Source organism: Pararge aegeria, chromosome 13 (genome assembly GCF_905163445.1).
Source record: "Pararge aegeria chromosome 13, ilParAegt1.1, whole genome shotgun sequence".
Lineage (NCBI taxonomy): Eukaryota > Metazoa > Arthropoda > Insecta > Lepidoptera > Nymphalidae > Pararge > Pararge aegeria.
Window position 1 is genome coordinate 882,381 of NC_053192.1, and position 18,819 is coordinate 901,199.

At 37.4% G+C, this 18,819-nt stretch overlaps 2 protein-coding genes across 2 annotated transcripts; one reads left to right on the top strand and one right to left on the bottom strand.

Annotated features, from left to right (window-relative positions):
• The first annotated feature begins 6 nt into the window (after positions 1-6).
• Positions 7-1,803, top strand: LOC120628991 (eukaryotic translation initiation factor 6). The gene is made up of 2 exons (XM_039897700.1): positions 7-670; positions 1,476-1,803. The coding sequence occupies exons 1-2, from the start codon at positions 106-108 to the stop codon at positions 1,646-1,648; spliced, it is 738 nt and encodes a 245-aa protein (XP_039753634.1). The 5' UTR covers positions 7-105; the 3' UTR covers positions 1,649-1,803.
• Positions 1,804-2,543: 740 nt separating this feature from the next.
• Positions 2,544-18,581, bottom strand: LOC120628990 (ubiquitin carboxyl-terminal hydrolase 30 homolog). The gene is made up of 9 exons (XM_039897699.1): positions 18,174-18,581; positions 15,343-15,515; positions 13,609-13,783; positions 13,087-13,256; positions 12,242-12,329; positions 11,603-11,739; positions 10,782-10,913; positions 9,330-9,517; positions 2,544-8,927 (listed from the first exon to the last, which is right to left on the bottom strand). Exons 1-9 carry the CDS (start codon positions 18,442-18,444, stop codon positions 8,801-8,803), a joined length of 1,461 nt encoding a protein of 486 aa, XP_039753633.1. The 5' UTR covers positions 18,445-18,581; the 3' UTR covers positions 2,544-8,800.
• Between the last annotated feature and the right edge of the window lie 238 nt (positions 18,582-18,819).

Below are 18,819 nucleotides of genomic sequence, written 5' to 3' on the forward strand. Positions count from 1 at the left end.
AAACAAAAAAGCCATTGATTAAGCCTTGTTTTCTCCACGTGAAAACCAAAATAACTTGTGAAATCTTTTGAAACTGCGCATTGTTTCTAAAGGAATAAATTAATCATGGCGGTTCGCGTTCAATTCGAGAATAATAACGAAGTGGGAGTGTTCAGTAAACTGACGAACTCTTATTGCCTTGTCGCTATCGGCGGCTCGGAAAACTTCTACAGCGTGTTCGAGGCGGAACTCGCAGACACGATACCCGTGGTGCATATCAGCATCGCCGGCTGCAGGATTATTGGCAGGATGACCGTCGCCAACAAGAACGGATTACTGGTACCTTCCTCGACAACAGATACCGAGCTGCAGCATATACGCAACAGCTTACCGGACACCGTCAAAGTGCAAAGGGTTGAGGAACGATTGAGTGCGCTCGGTAACGTCATCGCTTGTAATGACTACGTCGCGCTCGTACATCCAGACTTAGACAAGGACACAGAAGAGATTCTCGCAGACACATTGGACGTCGAAGTGTTTAGGCAAACGGTGGCTGGCAACGTGTTGGTGGGCTCGTACACAGCTTTGACCAACAGAGGAGGGATGGTGCATCCCAAAACTACCATACAGGACCAAGACGAGCTCTCGTCCTTATTACAAGTACCATTAGTAGCTGGTACAGTCAACAGAGGTAATTAAAATTATTCAATTTATTAAGAACTAACCACAATTCTAAATCGTCCATACCAATGTTCAGCCTTCTAGGATATAGAGCTTCACTAAAAATAGGGTGGCAAGACGGGCAACATGCCACAGAACCCAGACTTTGATTAATATAATAGGATATCACTTTAAATGCACATAATAATTTCTTAAAAGCATGGGATTTATTAAAAAAGCAACTACAACAATGGCAGCTTTCTGAGTAAGGCTGTGGGTTCGATTCCCACAACCGGAACATGTTTGGGTGATGAACATGGATGTTTTTCAGTGTCTGGGTGTTTATCTGAATATTATAAGCGTTTATTAATATTATAATAATATTTATCAGTCATCTGAGTACCCATAACACAAGCTACACTTACTTTGAGACTAGATGGCAATGTGTGTATTGTCGTAGTATATTTATTATTTATCTATTACTATTATATACAGCTGACTATATAAAGTTTTGCTCAATAAGCTATACCTTCTGTGTAGTGATTCTGATTTCTGGTACAAAGCTGAAAAGTTAGATACCAATTACATAAATCAAAATTATATGCTTAAAACAGGCAAATTCTTATGTACCTTTAAATGTTTATAATTTTTTTCCTATGTATATAATATAGTAAAAATTATATTTCAAAAATCCAGATCCTTAAAAAATATCACAGCTAACTCAACTTTCTCAATGTGAAAAATATACTGCCTTGTCTGGTATGGCAGTTTATTTCTGTCTGGGTTTGGTTTTGAATAAATCCTTTTATTTAATGAAGTGCTATTCTCTGTTTTAGGTAGTGATGTAGTTGCTGCAGGATTGGTTGTAAATGATTGGAGCGCCTTCTGTGGTATGGACACTACATCTACAGAGATCTCTGTTATAGAGAGTGTGTTCAAGCTCAACGATGCTAAACCTACTGCCATCACATCCACAATGCGAGCATCACTGATTGACAGCATGTCATAACACCTGAGTGGTCCGGATGGGCTGTACCTACAATTTTTATTATAATATTGTTTTTTGAATGTAAAATTTCTGTTTATAAGATTACCGAACTGTCTGTGACCTTTGTTTTACTAATTAAGTACATAAAAAGTAATAAATATTGTCATTTTTTTTCATTGAGAATTTTGAAGAAGTATATTTTTAAAGAAGTTTGACTTCAGACGTTGTAGTACTTATTGTTTACAATTGCCTTAAAAACATTCTGTAGACAAACATCATGCATTCCAGTATCCAACCTGAGTGGGAAATAGCTCAGACCCTTCCAAAATTTAATAATTCAATGTTAATTTATTTCAAGTAGGCCTAATTAAAAAGCACTTTTGAAACATCAAGTATGTGTCCACCAGTTTGAAAGGCAGATTCTACGAAAAGAAGCTGGCAGGAAACTCTGCAGTTGGTTGCTGTTTTCCAACATCATTTCACAATTTAACACACAGCACAGCTCCAGTATAATGGCAGACTGAGGTGAACAACACTGATAGATATTGATTTTTATTATCAGGTTTTAATGATAATGACAAACCCCATGCTCTCCACAATAAGGCTAAATCAGCCAGCTTGCGACATATTGCACCCTCATTGACAAATTCCAATTTCCAGGTCATTAGTTTGGACTTGTTAAAAATCATATTATGAAATGTTTATCAGTTCTATCGATATCATTAAGTTATCTGATAGTGATAAGGTGTACTCAATGGGAAATAAAATCGCAACAAGTCAGTGTGATCACAGACACGGTTGGGTGTGACTTGTTGGGAACTCACCGTTTAATAGTGCCTGCCCTATCCGAAGATTTAATATACATTTTTAATTAATATAAATAACTATACACAAAGTAGTAGGAATAAAACAAGGCTTTAATATTATTACTTTATTTATCATTTATAATATAATTAGATCAAACAGGACATCCTATCTACATTGACACAGCAGTTCCAGGGAAGATCAAGTCTCAATCTCACATATACTAGGAACGAAATCAAACAATACTATGCCACTTCATGATATGCTATAGTTATACCCCAGGGCAATGGGTATCCGCGGAGAAAACTTGACTTTTTCAAAAATTATAAAATGATGTTTATGTCATCACTTTTTAAAACGTCAAGTATGTTTCCTCCACTGAATAGTATAAAAAAATAATTTCGTGTGATATAATACTGTTTTAAGCGGCGTTGCCCACAAACGATAACGGCTGCGTGGAGAATACCGAGCGAGGGGCGGGGCGTTTCGAACTGAAAACATCAACCAATTCTTTACGGATCGATTTTCTTAATTCCTTAAATATTAATAATTCTTGTTTTTTTTAAAATCGAAATACTATCTTCACTTCATCTTAATTTTTTCACAACAATTACATGTTTTTATGTGCCAAGGTTAAGGTTATAATATACTTTGATAAATTTTTCTAGACAGCATCGACATTCCGAATCTGGCCATTTCTCATATTTTAAAGAGTTTTATCAAGAATCAACTGGTTGACTAACCTAACAAGACATAATCACAGTGCTGAGTGTGAGATTTTCTACCTACGTTTACTTATTCGTCACTAGATGGCGCTCTTTCGATACCATATAACTTTCGCGCGATCGAATAAGCAAACGTACAGAAACTCACATTTGGCACTCAGTCTTAGCTCAGCCGGCTATATGGGTACAACGTTACTTATCACATAGTCGTGGCCCTGGAATACTATATTAGTAACATAACACAATTGAGTCGTCAATATCTAAAACATAAGCCGCCTACAATTTAAATGAAGTATCTAAACGAATAAAACAATATGCTATAGAAAAAAAAACATTAAAACAAAAGTGTAGGTACAAAACTAGATAGGTACTTAATATATGGGACGAAATTAATTGTAAAAATGATTGCAAACACAGGTTTCAAAGCCCTCTTTACCCTTTGAGTGGCAGCGTACAGGTGGACAGAATTATACACCTTTTTATACTTGCTGAAAAAAAATGCATAAATAACATTTTCAGGTTACACAAATGAATTTCTGATTTTTTTTTCAGAACCACTCATGTGACTGGCTTGTTGAACCCAAAGTAAGTACAAGTAATAACAAGAACTTGTACCGTGACCAGGAAACTCGTGGAACTACTTTGCAAAATTAATATTTACTATAAATAACGAAAACTTTTTATTATTATGTAAATGCAACAAATTTTAAATCACAAAACAAGAACACATTATAGAATTATATTGTTAAAGCTAAATACATTTTCAGTCATTCCACTCTAAGATATCAAATCTGAAATGCTACAAATTTAATTTTTATTGTGACAGACAAATAAACAATATATATATGTATAAAGCATTTAGACAATATTTTTTCATATTTCATACATCGTATGGCTGATCGCACGTCTTAAAATGTCTAAATAGTTGTATCGTCCTTTTTCGAAAGGAACATTGTTAAAAACGTGGCACTAACTTTTACTTTAGTGATGAATTAGGACAACATGCGATCAACCGGATAACAGATATTGGGTTATTTTACAACACAAATAGATACACAGATTGATAAGCGAAATATGTATGTGATGTGATACGTGTGTTTAAGTACTTTCACTCTTTTCTCGTGTGTGGTTAGGTCATATTTTAAAGGCATAAATCTAAAAAAGTGCTCTAAAGGGCAAAAAGTGAGCATTTTAAAAATACTGACCTAAATTGAAATAACGATCGATATAATTCAATATTCTACATCCTATCTAATAAGCAGACGTAATATTACCTATCTGAATCACAATTATTATTATAATGCATTAAGTAGAAACAGCCTCTTTTATGGCAACTTATAAATATTTTTATTTCATTCTTAAATAACAAGAGTTTCCAAACCGAATTTGATCAGACAATGGCACCGACTTTGTAGGTACCCAAAACATAACTTTGATTGGTCTAAAAATATTGGCATTTTTTTCTGTAAATAATGATAAGAAAGAGATCGAAATGGTTTAAGTCCTGTCAATTTAGTTAATCAAAATAGTTAACTATAGTCTTCCAGATTTTACTGGTATACAAAGATCACGTCATGTAAGTTGACTTTACATGTGTTTAAGATTTGAGGAAAATCCACTAGAAAACTTCTAGTACATCGCGCCTCGCGCAGCGAAGACTTCATACAGCTTTATTAACTTTGGTGAAGGAACATTATAGAAAAGTTACCATAAGTATTAAAACATGCCTTGAATAATAACAAGTTTATATATTTGTAGAAAACTGTAGGTAAGCAAATACACAATCAAAAATAAGTTAGTACCATAATAAGTTATTTTCTAATCTAGCAAAAACTAGAATCCGGGACGTCAATGTTTTAAGACATGTAGAACGGAGAAAAATGTTTATAAATTTATCAGTAAATTTGAACTGGGTAAATTTTTGGATGGTTTGCCTTAGGTCAGCTACCCTAACCGCTGATGATACATATAATAATGGTAATTCTTCGAGATTTTTTTTTAACGTATTAAAAAGTTGAACACCTTTTAAAAATCTGCCTACATTCATTTCACATTTTAAGAAAAATTCTTGTGGACAGGGGTAAAGGTTAGGGTAGCAGCCATACGGTACCGGTCCCAAAGCATGTAGGAATCAATTTAGTAATAACATTCATAGACTAAAGAAAAAATATAGACTGGAATAGGACTAGCTTTACACAAAATGGTCGAGCAGTCACATGCCCATAGCACAGATTTCAATTTATATACGGATATATTATTCGTTAATATAACTAGGCAATGCATAATTTTCAGATAACAGGTATTCCTAGGGCCTTAATTAAAGAATCATATAAATAATAATTATTATTATTAATTATTCGTAAGAGCCTTAAAGATTTGTTAAGGTTCCGCCAGCCACCTTTTTAAAAGGGTAACACACGATTCAAGGACAGCTTTATAGAAATACAAAAGAGATCAGCTGCGAAAGTGCTAAAGTGCGACTTGGGTCAAAGTATAACGCGTAGCCAACGCGTAAAAATACTAACGAACAGCATTGCACATTGGTCAAAACTTTTATGATTGGCGTGTTGGCAAATTCTCCTTCCATCTTTCTTCTTTAGTCTATGTCTGCTAATTAACTAAGCAAAATAGCTTAATTTAAGATGAAAAATGTTTATAGAAAATTTTGTCGAGAGATATGTGTCTAGCGTTTCCAAAATGCAATAGGAAAATACGAGTAGATGTTTTAAGAGTTATCTATGTTAATTAAAACAATTACATAACATAGTTAGTCCACAAGGCTTTCATAGAAATTGCAATAACTACTCACATGTGACATCATAAGCACCAAACGAAGACACCTCATTTGATAATATCAAAGGAAATGCTAGTAACTCACGTATAAGATAGAGAACTAGCTTACAAAAAGGGAAACGAGCGAGCAGAAATGACATCTCAACGCGTTGGAAACAGCAATCGTGTCTATGGGATAATATCATAGCAATAAATAGTTTTACCAAAACCTTGAAGAGTGTAGCGAGTGTAAGTTCAATAAAGTAATAAAAAGTTATCGTATCTCTATAATCCACAAGTTGTAGGAATATTATGAGTAGTTCGAACGAACGATTGGTATTTTGGGGGCGCCACTAAATAAATCCTAAATGCAACACCCTTATTATGCTATATGTTACTCTACAATCCCTCGTCACATTGCATTACCCCATGTTGACCAATCTACTATCACTTTGGCATTTACAGATCATTTGAATAGGGTAACGTTATGTCAAAGTAGCCTAATTAAAAGGTATGGCTTGCTATTCACACAAAAGGATAGTTTCAGTCACCGGTAAAACTAATATTATCTAAAATGTAAAAAATAATATCAAAAATGTCTGACTAATAAAATTACTCGTAGCTACATACTTTATTTTTATAATATATATCAATTTTTCATTTCATAATAGATGTAATTCGATTGAGTATAATTGCATAACTTAATTGACAGCTCTAGAATGAGATTAAAAAGATTGCAACCAATTTTTTTTTTCAAATTTGACAGACAAACTTAGTAACACCGCCAAAACTAAAGCCTGTTGTATATTCCCGGAGTTTGCGGAGAGATAAAACTTCTGTCGACGAAAGAAAAATGGCGAGAACACACTAGAGCGCCTTCTACATTCCCGGTTAGCTGAGTTGAAAACAGATGCTCGTATTTAACAAGAATACTTGCCGCCGCAACATTTTATTATTATTTAGTGATCCATTAAAGAACAGTGATTAGAAGACGTTTTTGTGGATGCTGTACGTATCAAGGTGTTATTTTATTTTATAATGTATATCTAGGCGAGAGACAGCTGGGATCCGGAGAGATAAGTTTCGCTTATACACAAAACTTGGCAAAACTACCCGAGAACACTGATGTACCGACATGGAATGGATAGGAGAATATTCACCAGATTACACAAATATAGACGAATACTCCTTCTACAATCCCAAGTTTGTCAAATAGACAGAGTGGTTTAGAGATTCGGCATCGTTTTCGGGTTAACCGAAATCACACACCTCAACTTTTTGGAGTACGTTCGATGAACATTTTTAATTTCAGTAATTTAAAATACCATTTTCTTTAACGGTGCAGGAAAACATCGTGAGAAAACCTGCATGCCTGAGAGTTCTCCATTTCTCAAAGGCGTGTGTCTACTCACTTGATCAGCGTGGCGCCCAGTAGTGGGCCGGAAATGTGGAGCACGCTTAAATCACGTCAAATAGATAACACTGCTTGAAATCGGTTGAAAGGTTGGGCCATCCTTTTCAACAGAGAACACTATAAAATTGACGGCACAATGACGATAGAACTGTTAATTAAGTTAAGGATTTTTATTGACCTTCTCAAAAGACAAACCGGCAGACTAGGCAGTTCAGAACAGCCTGTCAGGCAGGCCTAGTTGAAATATATGTACATGGTATTCAAGCCATGTATATTTCAAGTAGGCCTAGATACCGATTCGGCACCATTATTATTAATAAACAATTTTAATTTTGTTAAACAACCATATTCAGTCATATTTGAATATTAAATACACAATATATACTCATAGTTACTAAGCTAATGTTTAACACAAAGTTATCTATACAGAGGTAAATAACAGATATTTAAAATCAGTCGAGTGAGGAAACTCGAAATATACAAATATATTTATAATATTAAACAAACTCTAGGCGGTCTGGGGTCGATTCCTGGATCGGGAATTTGGCAATCCAGCTTTGCCATCTTGTTTAACTGCCTCGTTGATCGTTAATCTGTGAAGATAATGTCAGTACCCACTTGAAGATAGGTAATTGATGTGCACTTCGGAGAGCACGTTTAACCGTCAGTCTAATAAATGATAATAATCGTTTAAGCCCGTCAACGGAGTAGCATGGTAGTCTTTGCTCTAGGACCCTAAGAGTGAGGAGGCCTGTGCCCAATAGTGGGACGTTATTAGGCTATTATTTAACATTAACGTTTTCATCAGATAATTATAACCCATAACCCAAGTCTTATAAAAAATTCTACGAACTCGACTGAGATGCGCATGCTTGCAACCATAGGAATCGTTTTCGAAAATTGAAATATCACATCAAAGGAAAATAGACCTATTGTTGTTAGCATTAAAGTAGCAAATTCTGTGTACGTTTAATTAGCAAAAGTTACGCCAACAGCGCTGGTTGTAGAAGTGCAGACGAATTTTAGATTATGCTCCATTTTTCTGAGTGACAGGGTCTCAAACACACCTTCGATTACGACCTACAAATGTTATATTGATAGGAACGAAGTCCGCCTAGCCGGGCCCCGTCACATGGTATAGATACCCACCCACGTAATCCATTAAGGTGCGTACAGTTAACAACAATATGAAGAGCGCCATCTAGTGACTACACTGTTTTCCAACATTGCCACTAGATGGCGCTCGTTCTATACTATATAAATCGTAGTTAACCTTCACGCGATTGAATAAGCAAACGTAGATCATTCAGTTTTAGAGATGTGCAGTATCGCAAAATCCAGTAGTCCAATCGGAACACGAGGCGGGCTCAGCGAGACCGGAGGCGTTGTCTGTCCATGCACAGGCCGACCTCAGATCGGGCGAGTCGGCGAGTCCGGTACCAGGGCCACATGAGCAGCTCAGAAGTGCGTGGTGGTGGGCGGCGGCGGCTCGACGAGGCGCTCGTAGAACAGCATGTAGGCGGCACAGCGCAGTACCTCTTGCAGCGACACCTCGTGCACCAGCGTGTCCGACGTGTACCACCAGCTGCGGCCGAGGGGGTATTCATTCTCGATATTATTTATTATTAGAAGGTATATAATCGATCGCCCGGGAACGCGATAAAAGTGTTCTCGCGATTACTTCCCTGACTCCGGACCCCGCATTTGCCGGCACGCACCTCTGACTTTTCAGAAAACATCGGCATTTTTTTTTAATTCAAGCAATTGAACGTCATTTGCTAAAGCTACGGTGGTGAAGGAAAACATCTTGAGCAATCCTGCATGCCTGAGAGTTCTTACAATTTATGACTGCTTAATATAACGGGAAAATGAACAGGTCCCGCAGGATTCATGAAAAATCTAAAACAAAAATGGTGGGTTGATATGATGACGATTTGAAAGTAGCCCATTTATCTGGGCGCCGCGGTAATGTACAGTCGGTGCGCACCGTTTGCTCTCGAAGCCGTTCCCGCGGCGGTAGGTGGCGAAGTGGCCGGACCTGGGCCCGCCCACGTGCACCACCACGGCCGACAGGCGGAACAGCGCGCGGTCGTCCACCGCGCTGCCGGCCGACGCGTTGAGCACCGACAGGCTGCTTCGGAGCCGGCCTTCCCCCATCAGCGACACCAGGTCCGGCTGCAACAGGCACGGTGGCAGAGACCCGCTATAATATCTAATGATGTGCGATTCATTTATTAAGATTACGTATTTTTATTTATACTTTAATTGAAATTTATGTTTATTTTCTATAGATAAAACTGCAAAATCTAGCGATCTGCCATGACATGTGTTGCTCCGAATGACGTCACGTCTATACAAACATAATTTAGTACTTCGAAAATCTCTGCACTTTTATTTGCGTATATCAAGTATTTTGTGATTTCAGATTTGTGTTATCAATACGAAATCTTTAGCTATAAGAGAACAAGAATTGTTAAGGCAATTAATGTTTATAATAACACATTTTTAAGTTTTTAAGAGTCTTCTAAAGAATTATTAACTAGCACTGTAAGTATGATTATTAAATTCCACATTTAGTTTCTGTACCGATAATATTATTGTACATGTTATTTATGTACTGTTTTTGTTATTATTAATATGTATGTATATTCTTAGAGTTTTGCGCATCGCTATAAGGATTCATATGTGAGCCAATTCCTCATAATGGTTGCTTGGAAGGAATCACTATAAGTGATAAGGCCGCCTTTGTTACACAAATTTAAATCACTTGTACCTTTGTTCTCTTTTATTTATTTCTGTTTTGTTCTTGTGTGCAATAAAGTATTTTTGATTGATTGATGGCGGGTACTGGATGACGTCAATGTCGAAAGGCCTTCGGTAATTTTGTGCTCCGCTTTTTAGCTTTTTAGGCCGATAGGCGTAGTGGGCAGAGATCATGCCTTCTGAAGCTAAGGCTGTAGATTCGATTCTCACAATTGGAAAATGTTTGAGTGATGAACATGAATGTTTTTAGGTGTCTCGGTGTTTATCTATATTATACGTTTATCTATATTATTTATGAATATTATTCAGAGAAATATTTGTTCTTAGTACCACTAATATAATCTACGCTTACTTTAGAGCTAGATGGCTCAATTAATACTAATAGTAACCCATGGCGTGAGTAGCGACGCCTTAGAAAGAACAGAGGGGCGAGGTCCTCTTTCTGTACTTCATAAAAAAAAAATCAAGATTTTTTTTTTGATATATTTTGTGCAGCGGCGGTCCCTTTGAAGAATTGTGGATATTTTTTTCTTAATTTTTAGTTAAACGATTTTTTTAAATACATTATTTATTACGGTAACCAATGAATTGAGTTTCATGATGGGGATGCTTAATGTTTCGCGCCCATCTGCCTAACGAGCAAGTGTGTGTGTGTGTGCGGTGTGTGCGCGGGTACCTGCGGGCGCTGCTGCGCGGCGTAGGGCGCCATGCACAGCGTCTCCGGGAAGGCCACGTGCTCGCCGCGCTTGCTCGGCGCGCCGCCGCGCCACTCCGCGCGCGCCACCTGCAGCACCAGGCAGCGCGGCAACTGCGCAACCAGCCGCACGGCTACTCCTACTACTGCCCGCTTTCACCAACGACGAACGAGGCTAGGCGTGAGCACCCGGCTTGGCTATGATTCTTTTTTCTTATCTTATCATAGTTTTTTATTTTTCAACTATAAAGTGTCGAGTGTTACAGCTCTCCTAAACTTAACGTTTCGCCGAAACGCCTGTCATTAGATCATCTCATTCTTAGTTGGTGAAACATTTTTTTGCTCTAGGAATGACCTAAATCACTAGACATCTTATTAAGGCGATTCCTAGGTTTAGTGAAAACGGGCATTAGATCTTCTAAATAACGCAACGGATTTTAAAGCAGTTTTAGCAATAAATAGAGTGCTTCAAAAGGGAGGTTTATATCAAGTTTACATGCACATTATAGTAGAGCAAGGCCAAGAAATTCAAAGATGTGATGTTGTAAGAAATATTTTTGTGCGCTGACACTTGTATATCATACAAAGATTGCTAAAAAACACGTCGATGGCACATGTTTATCTTCTAAGGATAACCCACAGCAGCTATTTTTATCTTTTACATATTACAAGAAAATCTGTGTTATTCACAAAGCTATAGATCAAAATTGCGCTTTACGGCATATCATTAAAGTGAATATCTTAGAGGTTATCAGAGATTCAAAAAGCGGGGGCAGGGCGGGTCTAGGTTTCTGCATAGTGACCTTTCCGAAGTTGACGGTGCGGATGTGTTTGGTGTAGGCGTGCTCGGCGCCCGGCGGCGCGGCGGCGTCCTCGGGACAGCACTTGGTGCAGCGCACGCCTTTGACCATCTCCGGCGCCGTGAATGCGCGCAGCAGCCCTGGCGGAACACATATTTACCTTGTACAACTTTAGCATTCATCTGCAACTCCCTTTGGAGACCAAGAAACCCCTGGTTAGATTTAGGCACGATTAGCTTGATTCAAATTTCACTTCATTTGTAGCTGTCCATTTCGCGGATGATCGAAAATTAATTTGTAACGTATTTGATAGAACAAATTGGGATTGAGTTTAAGATTGTTATTCCTACGATATATCGAGTGGGGCTTGAAACAAAATCTGGTTTTCCAATCTAGCCTACCTTAAATTTTTTTTTATCTGGATCTTCTGTCTAATCGCGCCTAGTTTTCGTCTCTTGTTTGACGCTAGCGACTTTTGCTTGGAATTTTTATTACCCCATGGGACAACTAGTAACATAGGTATGCGTTTATGAAGTATCTGAATGCTACATTTCATTCCCGTAATAACTATAAAATAACTGTTTGCACATTTTTCTGTCATTCAAACCCGATACAAAGGTAGTGGGAAACCATAGAACTTACCGGATAAACTATACGTGCCCGTGAGCCCCGTGCTCGCGTTAGCCATCGATAGTGTGATGCTGTCGAATTTGTCGTAGCGGACGGGACTCTGGAAGAGACAGTTTAACTTACTAACAACTCCTTGGCTCTGGCTACTACTAGGTTATGGAAAAATTATACATGGCTAAGTTTTGCTTGAGCTTCTTAGACCTCGAAACAGTTATATAGGATATACCTAACTGTTACCACCATTACCTTAAAATTATAAAAAACAAGTGTCTGTGACAAATAAAGTAAGGCTGAATGTTATTAGATTTTAAGTCCAATTTTCTACATAGTTAAAAATATATACATATGAATATGTTTATTGTAAAATCCCCCTGCTGCTGAAGTAATTGATAGCTTAAGTTGAAACTGCCATGTTAGCAGCGTCGATTGTTTACAACATGTGACTTCAGTAGAAGTGTCTGACAGGACTCGCATCACAAACATCGTAGCTAATGTGAGTCGCGTAGTGTCAAAATTGAACTGAACTTTTTCCTCACCTTTGCGAAGGGGCACACACACACACAGCGGACAACGAAAACACATCCCAGGGGAGTTTCGCTAGTTGATTCATTACGATAGTTTGATGTAATGAGTAGAAGAGACAGTAGCTGACTAACTAAAAGAACAGTTTGGTGCTGACACGACAGTATCGCATTACTTCCCAACCAGGGCAATCTGGTTGGAAAGTAATGCGATATGGAATATAGAGACACAAGGGCTAACGCGAACAGTTTGCAAAAATTCTATATTTACCTAACGTCATTCACGGGTGCTCGCAGCAGAATATCTTATATTACTTAATATTAAGTATCTAGTACCTTTGTGGAGCAGACGGTGCAATGAGTCCGCGACGCCAATGTACCGCGGGTGGGTGGGTAAGCTGGGGGCCTGGCTGGCGCAGCCGCCCAACGCCTGCCCACTGAGCTCAAGTGGCAGAATGAGCGCGACACTCCCTTTTTAAGCCGCATTGGTTCCGGTGGAGGATCGTCTGATGAAGGAAAAGTTACTTCACAAGTTAGTATTTGTTTTGGTACAATCCATCAGACTTTGGCTAATTTTGAGGGGACACAATACGTCATCCTTTTAAATTGCATGATCTAAAAGTATGAGATATACATCTGATAATTTCCATATTCCGAAGGTCAAACCTCACAATAGTGTCACCAAATATAATTGAGATTATTGATGAAAAACATACAAATAAGGCACAGGCCTCGTCTTTCATAGCAAAGTGGGTTTCAACCATGCTGTTCCAATGCAGGTTGATGGGCTTCATCACAAGTAGGTTATAATAACAATTATCATCATCATATAAACCAGTAAATAGCAATAGAGTATACCGGAATGGACTAGATCGGGTTCCCCCGGAGGCGCGGCCGAGGCGGGCCGGGCGGGGCGCGGGGGGAGCCCCTCGTCCCGCACGGCCAGCGGCGCGGCGGGCGGCGACGCGGGCGACGCCAGGGCCGACCACGCGCGCGCCCCGCCTAGGCCCAGCGCGTCTGATAAGCAACCAGGCTGTAACGCAAACTTATTCATAAAGTTGGTTGGTTACTTGTTCTTTATTAAACTACAAGCTAGCCCATGACTGCCAGATGGTAGATGGCTAACCTACAGTTATATTTAACCTATTTCGGTTTTGGTGTCAGCCCAATGGGTTCGACTTCATTTTCTTCATTTTCAACTGTGAAGGAAAGCGTCGTGAGGAAACCTGCATACCTGAGAGTTATGTAGTGTACCTCCATAATGTTCTCAAAGGAGTGTGGAGTCCACCAATGGGCAAGCCTGGTGGACTACGGCCTTAACCCCTTCTCAGTGCCCTGTAGTAAACTCCTCTGTCTAAATTAAAAAACAAGACACACAGTAGTGTGTCAGCCAAGTTCCAGCCATATAAATTACAGAATGACTTAATGTGCTTCTTTGTTTTTATTCAGTACAGGAATATCCATAAAATAGTTTGTTTAAATTAAGAAATAATTTGAATATTAAAATATTGTTATAATTTTTATGCCATACTGCCAGCACAGAAAATGTTTCATAGTGTTACAAATAGTGTTTAAATGTGTTGACCTACAACCACAATAATAAGTTTGAATTTGAATCTCAAAATTTCAACCTGTAATGGCATTGGGTATTTGGTATTTTTCTAAGTTTTGGACTGGCCGAAAGCCTTGGTGATCCCTCTCGACACATCTGTATGTGTGGAGAGGGATCATCAAGTTGTTAAGACCTCTATTACAGAAGAAATTGATGTAGTCACACCTTGACACAGTTGAGATTAGTTAGGTTACAACTATTAGTTAAGTGTTGTTAATGTAGCTTTTGTCTGATCCCGGACGCTACTGGCATACCTGATAAGTGGCTACTTGCTGTTTTTTGATTTGATTAAATTTAAAAATATTCAAAATTCATTTATTCCAAGTACGCCTAATATAAGCATTTCTAAAATGTCAAGTATGTCTGTTTGTAGTGACTATACCTCCGGTTCAGAAAGCAGATTCTATCAAGAAGAATCTGGCAAGAAACTCAGCAGTTACTCTTTGTTGGTCCAACATCATCTTACAACTTAACAATAATTGTTCTATTGTGTGTGATCAGGAGGGGCTTGCTTCCAAGCAACCTTGTCAGTAAGAAATTCATCAATAGTATAATAACCTCAATGTATTAAATGTATTTTTATACATTCTTTAAACTTATGTTAAGGTAAATCTAATATTACCTATACTATCATACCATATCATAGCATATATTAAACCCCACATAGCTTTTTAGAACTTTTTTTGAGACCATATGCTGATATCACTAATTTATGTCTGTTTCTAACAAGTCAATTATTTACATCTATTTTTTTTTTTTACAAAGCCTAATGTTTTGTATAACAAAGATTAAATTATTATAAGTATACTACAAAGCTACTGTAAGTATACCTATTTCTTTAAATTTTTCACAGAGATTTGTGTCCTCTGTTTGGATATTGATCAGGCAGCTCTTTTTTGTAACATTAATATAGTATATATAACAGCTGCTTCAAGAAAGAAATAGAAAACATGGCCAGGGAAGACAGTAGGTGTTTTAACCTTTTTAGACATGGCAACAGTCTCCTCCTCGATGCAGGACAGCAGCACATGCAGCAGCTCATGAGCATCCTGCTGGTCAGCAGGCACCACCCACCCAGCAGCACGGAGAGAATGTAGCACTCCTAGGGGACACACTGGGGTGCCTCGAGCTGACTCATGCGTACCATTTACCACTAGAAATAAAAATAAAGGAGTGTTGTATACATAGGATAACTGTACATGGCAAACTATGACAGTTTTTCATTTTTTAAATAAACAATTGTAATGTGAATAATAAATAATTTTTCAGGCCAGAGCCTTAAAATTCAAAAAAATTCAAAATTCAAAATTCATTTATTTCAAGTAGGCCTAATACAAGCACTTTTGAAACGTCAAGTCTGTCCGTGTGTAGTGACTCTACCACCGGTTCGGAAGGCAGATTCTACCGAGAAGAAGCCGGCAAGAAACTCAGCAGTTGCTCTTTTCCAACATCAAAAATTTACATTTTATATTTTAACATTCATTTTTCTATCTTGTGAGAGATGAAAGCGGAGCCGGATGCTTCCAAGCAACCTTGTCATTAAGAAACTCATCAATTGTATAATAACCTCGCTGTAATAAATGTGTTTTAACACATTCTTTAAACTTATGGATTGGTAGGTCCAAAATTACCTTAGGAATCATATTATAAAAGCGTATACTCAATCCCACAAATGACTTCTGCACCTTTCGCAGACGATATGCAGATGTCACTAATTTATGACCATTTCTTGTAAGTCGACTGTTTATATCCACTTTTTGTTTATAAAGACTAATATGTTGTCTTACAAATACTATATTGTTATAAATGTATTGTGAGGCTACCGTAAGTATACCAATTTCTTTAAATTTTTCACGGAGGGATTCACGTGATTTAAGTTTATATATTGACCGTACAGCTCTTTTCTGCAATATGAATATAGTTTCAATATCAGCAGCTTTGCCCCATAATAAGATCCCGTAAGACATCACACTATGAAAGTACGCGAAGTAAACAAGTCTTGCTGTTTCTACGTCAGTAATCTGTCTAATTTTCCTGACGGCGTAGGCAGCCGAGCTTAGTTTACCTGCTAGTGTATCTATATGGGTACCCCACTGAAGCTTACAATCCAAGGTCATGCCCAGAAAAACTGTGGAATCTTCCATTTTTAGTGATTCTCCATTTATTATTATATTTTTATTAACTTTCTTTACATTTGGTAAAATAAATTCCACACACTTAGTTTTTTTTGCATTTAAAAGTAAATTATTGACAGTAAACCAGTGCGACACATGCGACATAGCACGGCTTACATCGTCAGAGTTGTCTCTACCTCTATCAGTTTTAAAAATTAGAGATGTATCATCAGCAAACAGTACAATGTCACAGGTTTCACTGACATGGTGTGGTAGATCATTTATATACACCAAAAATAGAAAGGGACCCAAGATTGAACCCTGTGGGACACCCATTGACGTAGCCGACCCCTGCGACTTAATGTCTTTTATGCAAACCCTTTGGGTTCTGTCACTGAGATAAGAGGCAACCAAATTTAGTGCAACGTTTTTGATACCATAATGGGCTAGTTTAAGAAGCAAGGTTTTATGATCGACACAATCGAATGCTTTGGATAGATCACAAAAAACACCAATGGCATTCTGCGAACGTTCCCAGGCATCGTACACATGTTTTAAAAGTTTAGCGCCTGCATCCGTGGTGCTACGACCTTTAGTAAAACCGTACTGCTCCGGATGTAGTAAGTTATTTACATTGAAGTGATTCAAAAGTTGATTTAATATAATTTTTTCAAAGACCTTACTAAGAGCTGGTAAGATTGAAATGGGTCTGTAATTGTTAATGTCGTTTTTATTGCCAGATTTAAATAGAGGTATAAGTTTACTATGTTTCATTAAATTTGGAAAAGTACCTCTATCAACACATTCATTAAAAAGTATGGCTAAGTAAGGGGCAATAACGTCTATAATGTTAGATATTACCATTACAGACATACCCCATAAATCACCGGTTTTTTTCTGTTTCAACAACTTAAAATTCTTTATTATATCATATGCAGATATATGTTTAAAATTAAATAAAACGTTGCACTCATTAACGTTGTTCCTCAATAAACTCTGAGCTGCAGTAGGTGAAGAATTAAGTGAATCAGTCAACAAAATAGGAACACTCTGAAAAAAGTTTTCAAAGGTACTTGCAACCTCACTGTCAGCGGTAACTTTATTATCATTAATAATTAATTCAAAGTTTACGTTGCGAGATTTAGCTTTCCCAGTTTCATTATTAACAATTTTCCAGGTTGTTTGTACTTTGTTATCCGATTTTATGATTTGATCCTTAAAGTATAGCGACTTAGCATGAAAGCAAACGTTCTTAAACGTTTTAGAGTACATTTTTACGTGTTGTAGGAAAGCTGGAGTATGGTTATATTGTTTTTCACCATAGAGCTCATACAAATTATCTCTACTTTTGTATATGCCAATAGTTGCCCAATCGCTAAACTTTATTTTTTTATTGAAATCTATATGTTTGAAATTGAATATTTTGTTAAATTCATTTTCTATAATATTAAAGAGCGTACCATAAATGCTGTCAGGATGACCGTTCTTAAAGACAAGACCGTTCTTAAAAAACATAATAGTATATTAAAGAATAATGGTTTAGTTTTTCGTAGAGTATTATGCAATATAGTGGTTATTTATCAGCCTAACCATAAAATCTTATCACATTAAGTTTGGATTCTAATTTGTTATATCATAAAACTTTGAAGTAATTTTATAATAGTAAAACTATTATCTCATGGTCTTTATTTACAAACCTTCAATAACAGTGTAGAGTGTCGTAATCATACTATTATGGGCATCGGCTTTTGCGTACTTCTTCAGCCACTCAATAAATGTAGGGCACGCTGCTAGGGCCTGTAAAAGTGTATTTAGGAAACACGTCCTGCCCAAATTCTGGAGCCCTGCAATCTGCCCCCGCCGCTTACGGACCCTTGGAGCTCCTCCAGGCCCCCATAGCACAAAGGCCCCAACGACTACCGCCGCGGTAAGCCCTGCGGCCACTAGAATCCTATCACCACCATCCATAGTGCTAAGTTTAGCTCTTCAGTATTTCTTACACATTTCTTTACTTATGCAAATTAATGTTTTGACTAGAATAACAAGAATAATCCATGTCTAAGATTTCTTGTAAGGAAAATTATTAAATTCGACTCCAGACATCTCGACTTGTTATATGACAGCTGTATTTGACAGATTTTGACAACTTTACTTTTTTTAAGTTTGCCTAGGGTGGTTTATTTTACGCATACTAAATTTAGCGTTTAACACATTTCTCCTGAAATTTATTTAATTTAATATCGATATTGACAAGACATTGACACAAACCAATTTTAAATATAATGAAATGTGTGTCTTTTGTAGACAACATTATAAAAGATAGGTAAGTATATTTTTAAACTT

Coding starts and splice junctions, on each gene's coding strand:
- LOC120628991 (XM_039897700.1), top strand. CDS start 106: ATGGCGGTTCGCGTTCAATTCGAGAATAATAACGAAGTGGGAGTGTTC. Junction 671..1,475: donor AGCTGGTACAGTCAACAGAG/GTAATTAAAATT, acceptor TCTCTGTTTTAG/GTAGTGATGTAGTTGCTGCA.
- LOC120628990 (XM_039897699.1), bottom strand. CDS start 18,444: ATGGATGGTGGTGATAGGATTCTAGTGGCCGCAGGGCTTACCGCGGCG. Junction 15,516..18,173: donor ACTCTACACTGTTATTGAAG/GTTTGTAAATAA, acceptor TTTTATTTCTAG/TGGTAAATGGTACGCATGAG. Junction 9,518..10,781: donor CCGCGCAGCAGCGCCCGCAG/GTACCCGCGCAC, acceptor TGCCTGTTGCAG/CCGGACCTGGTGTCGCTGAT.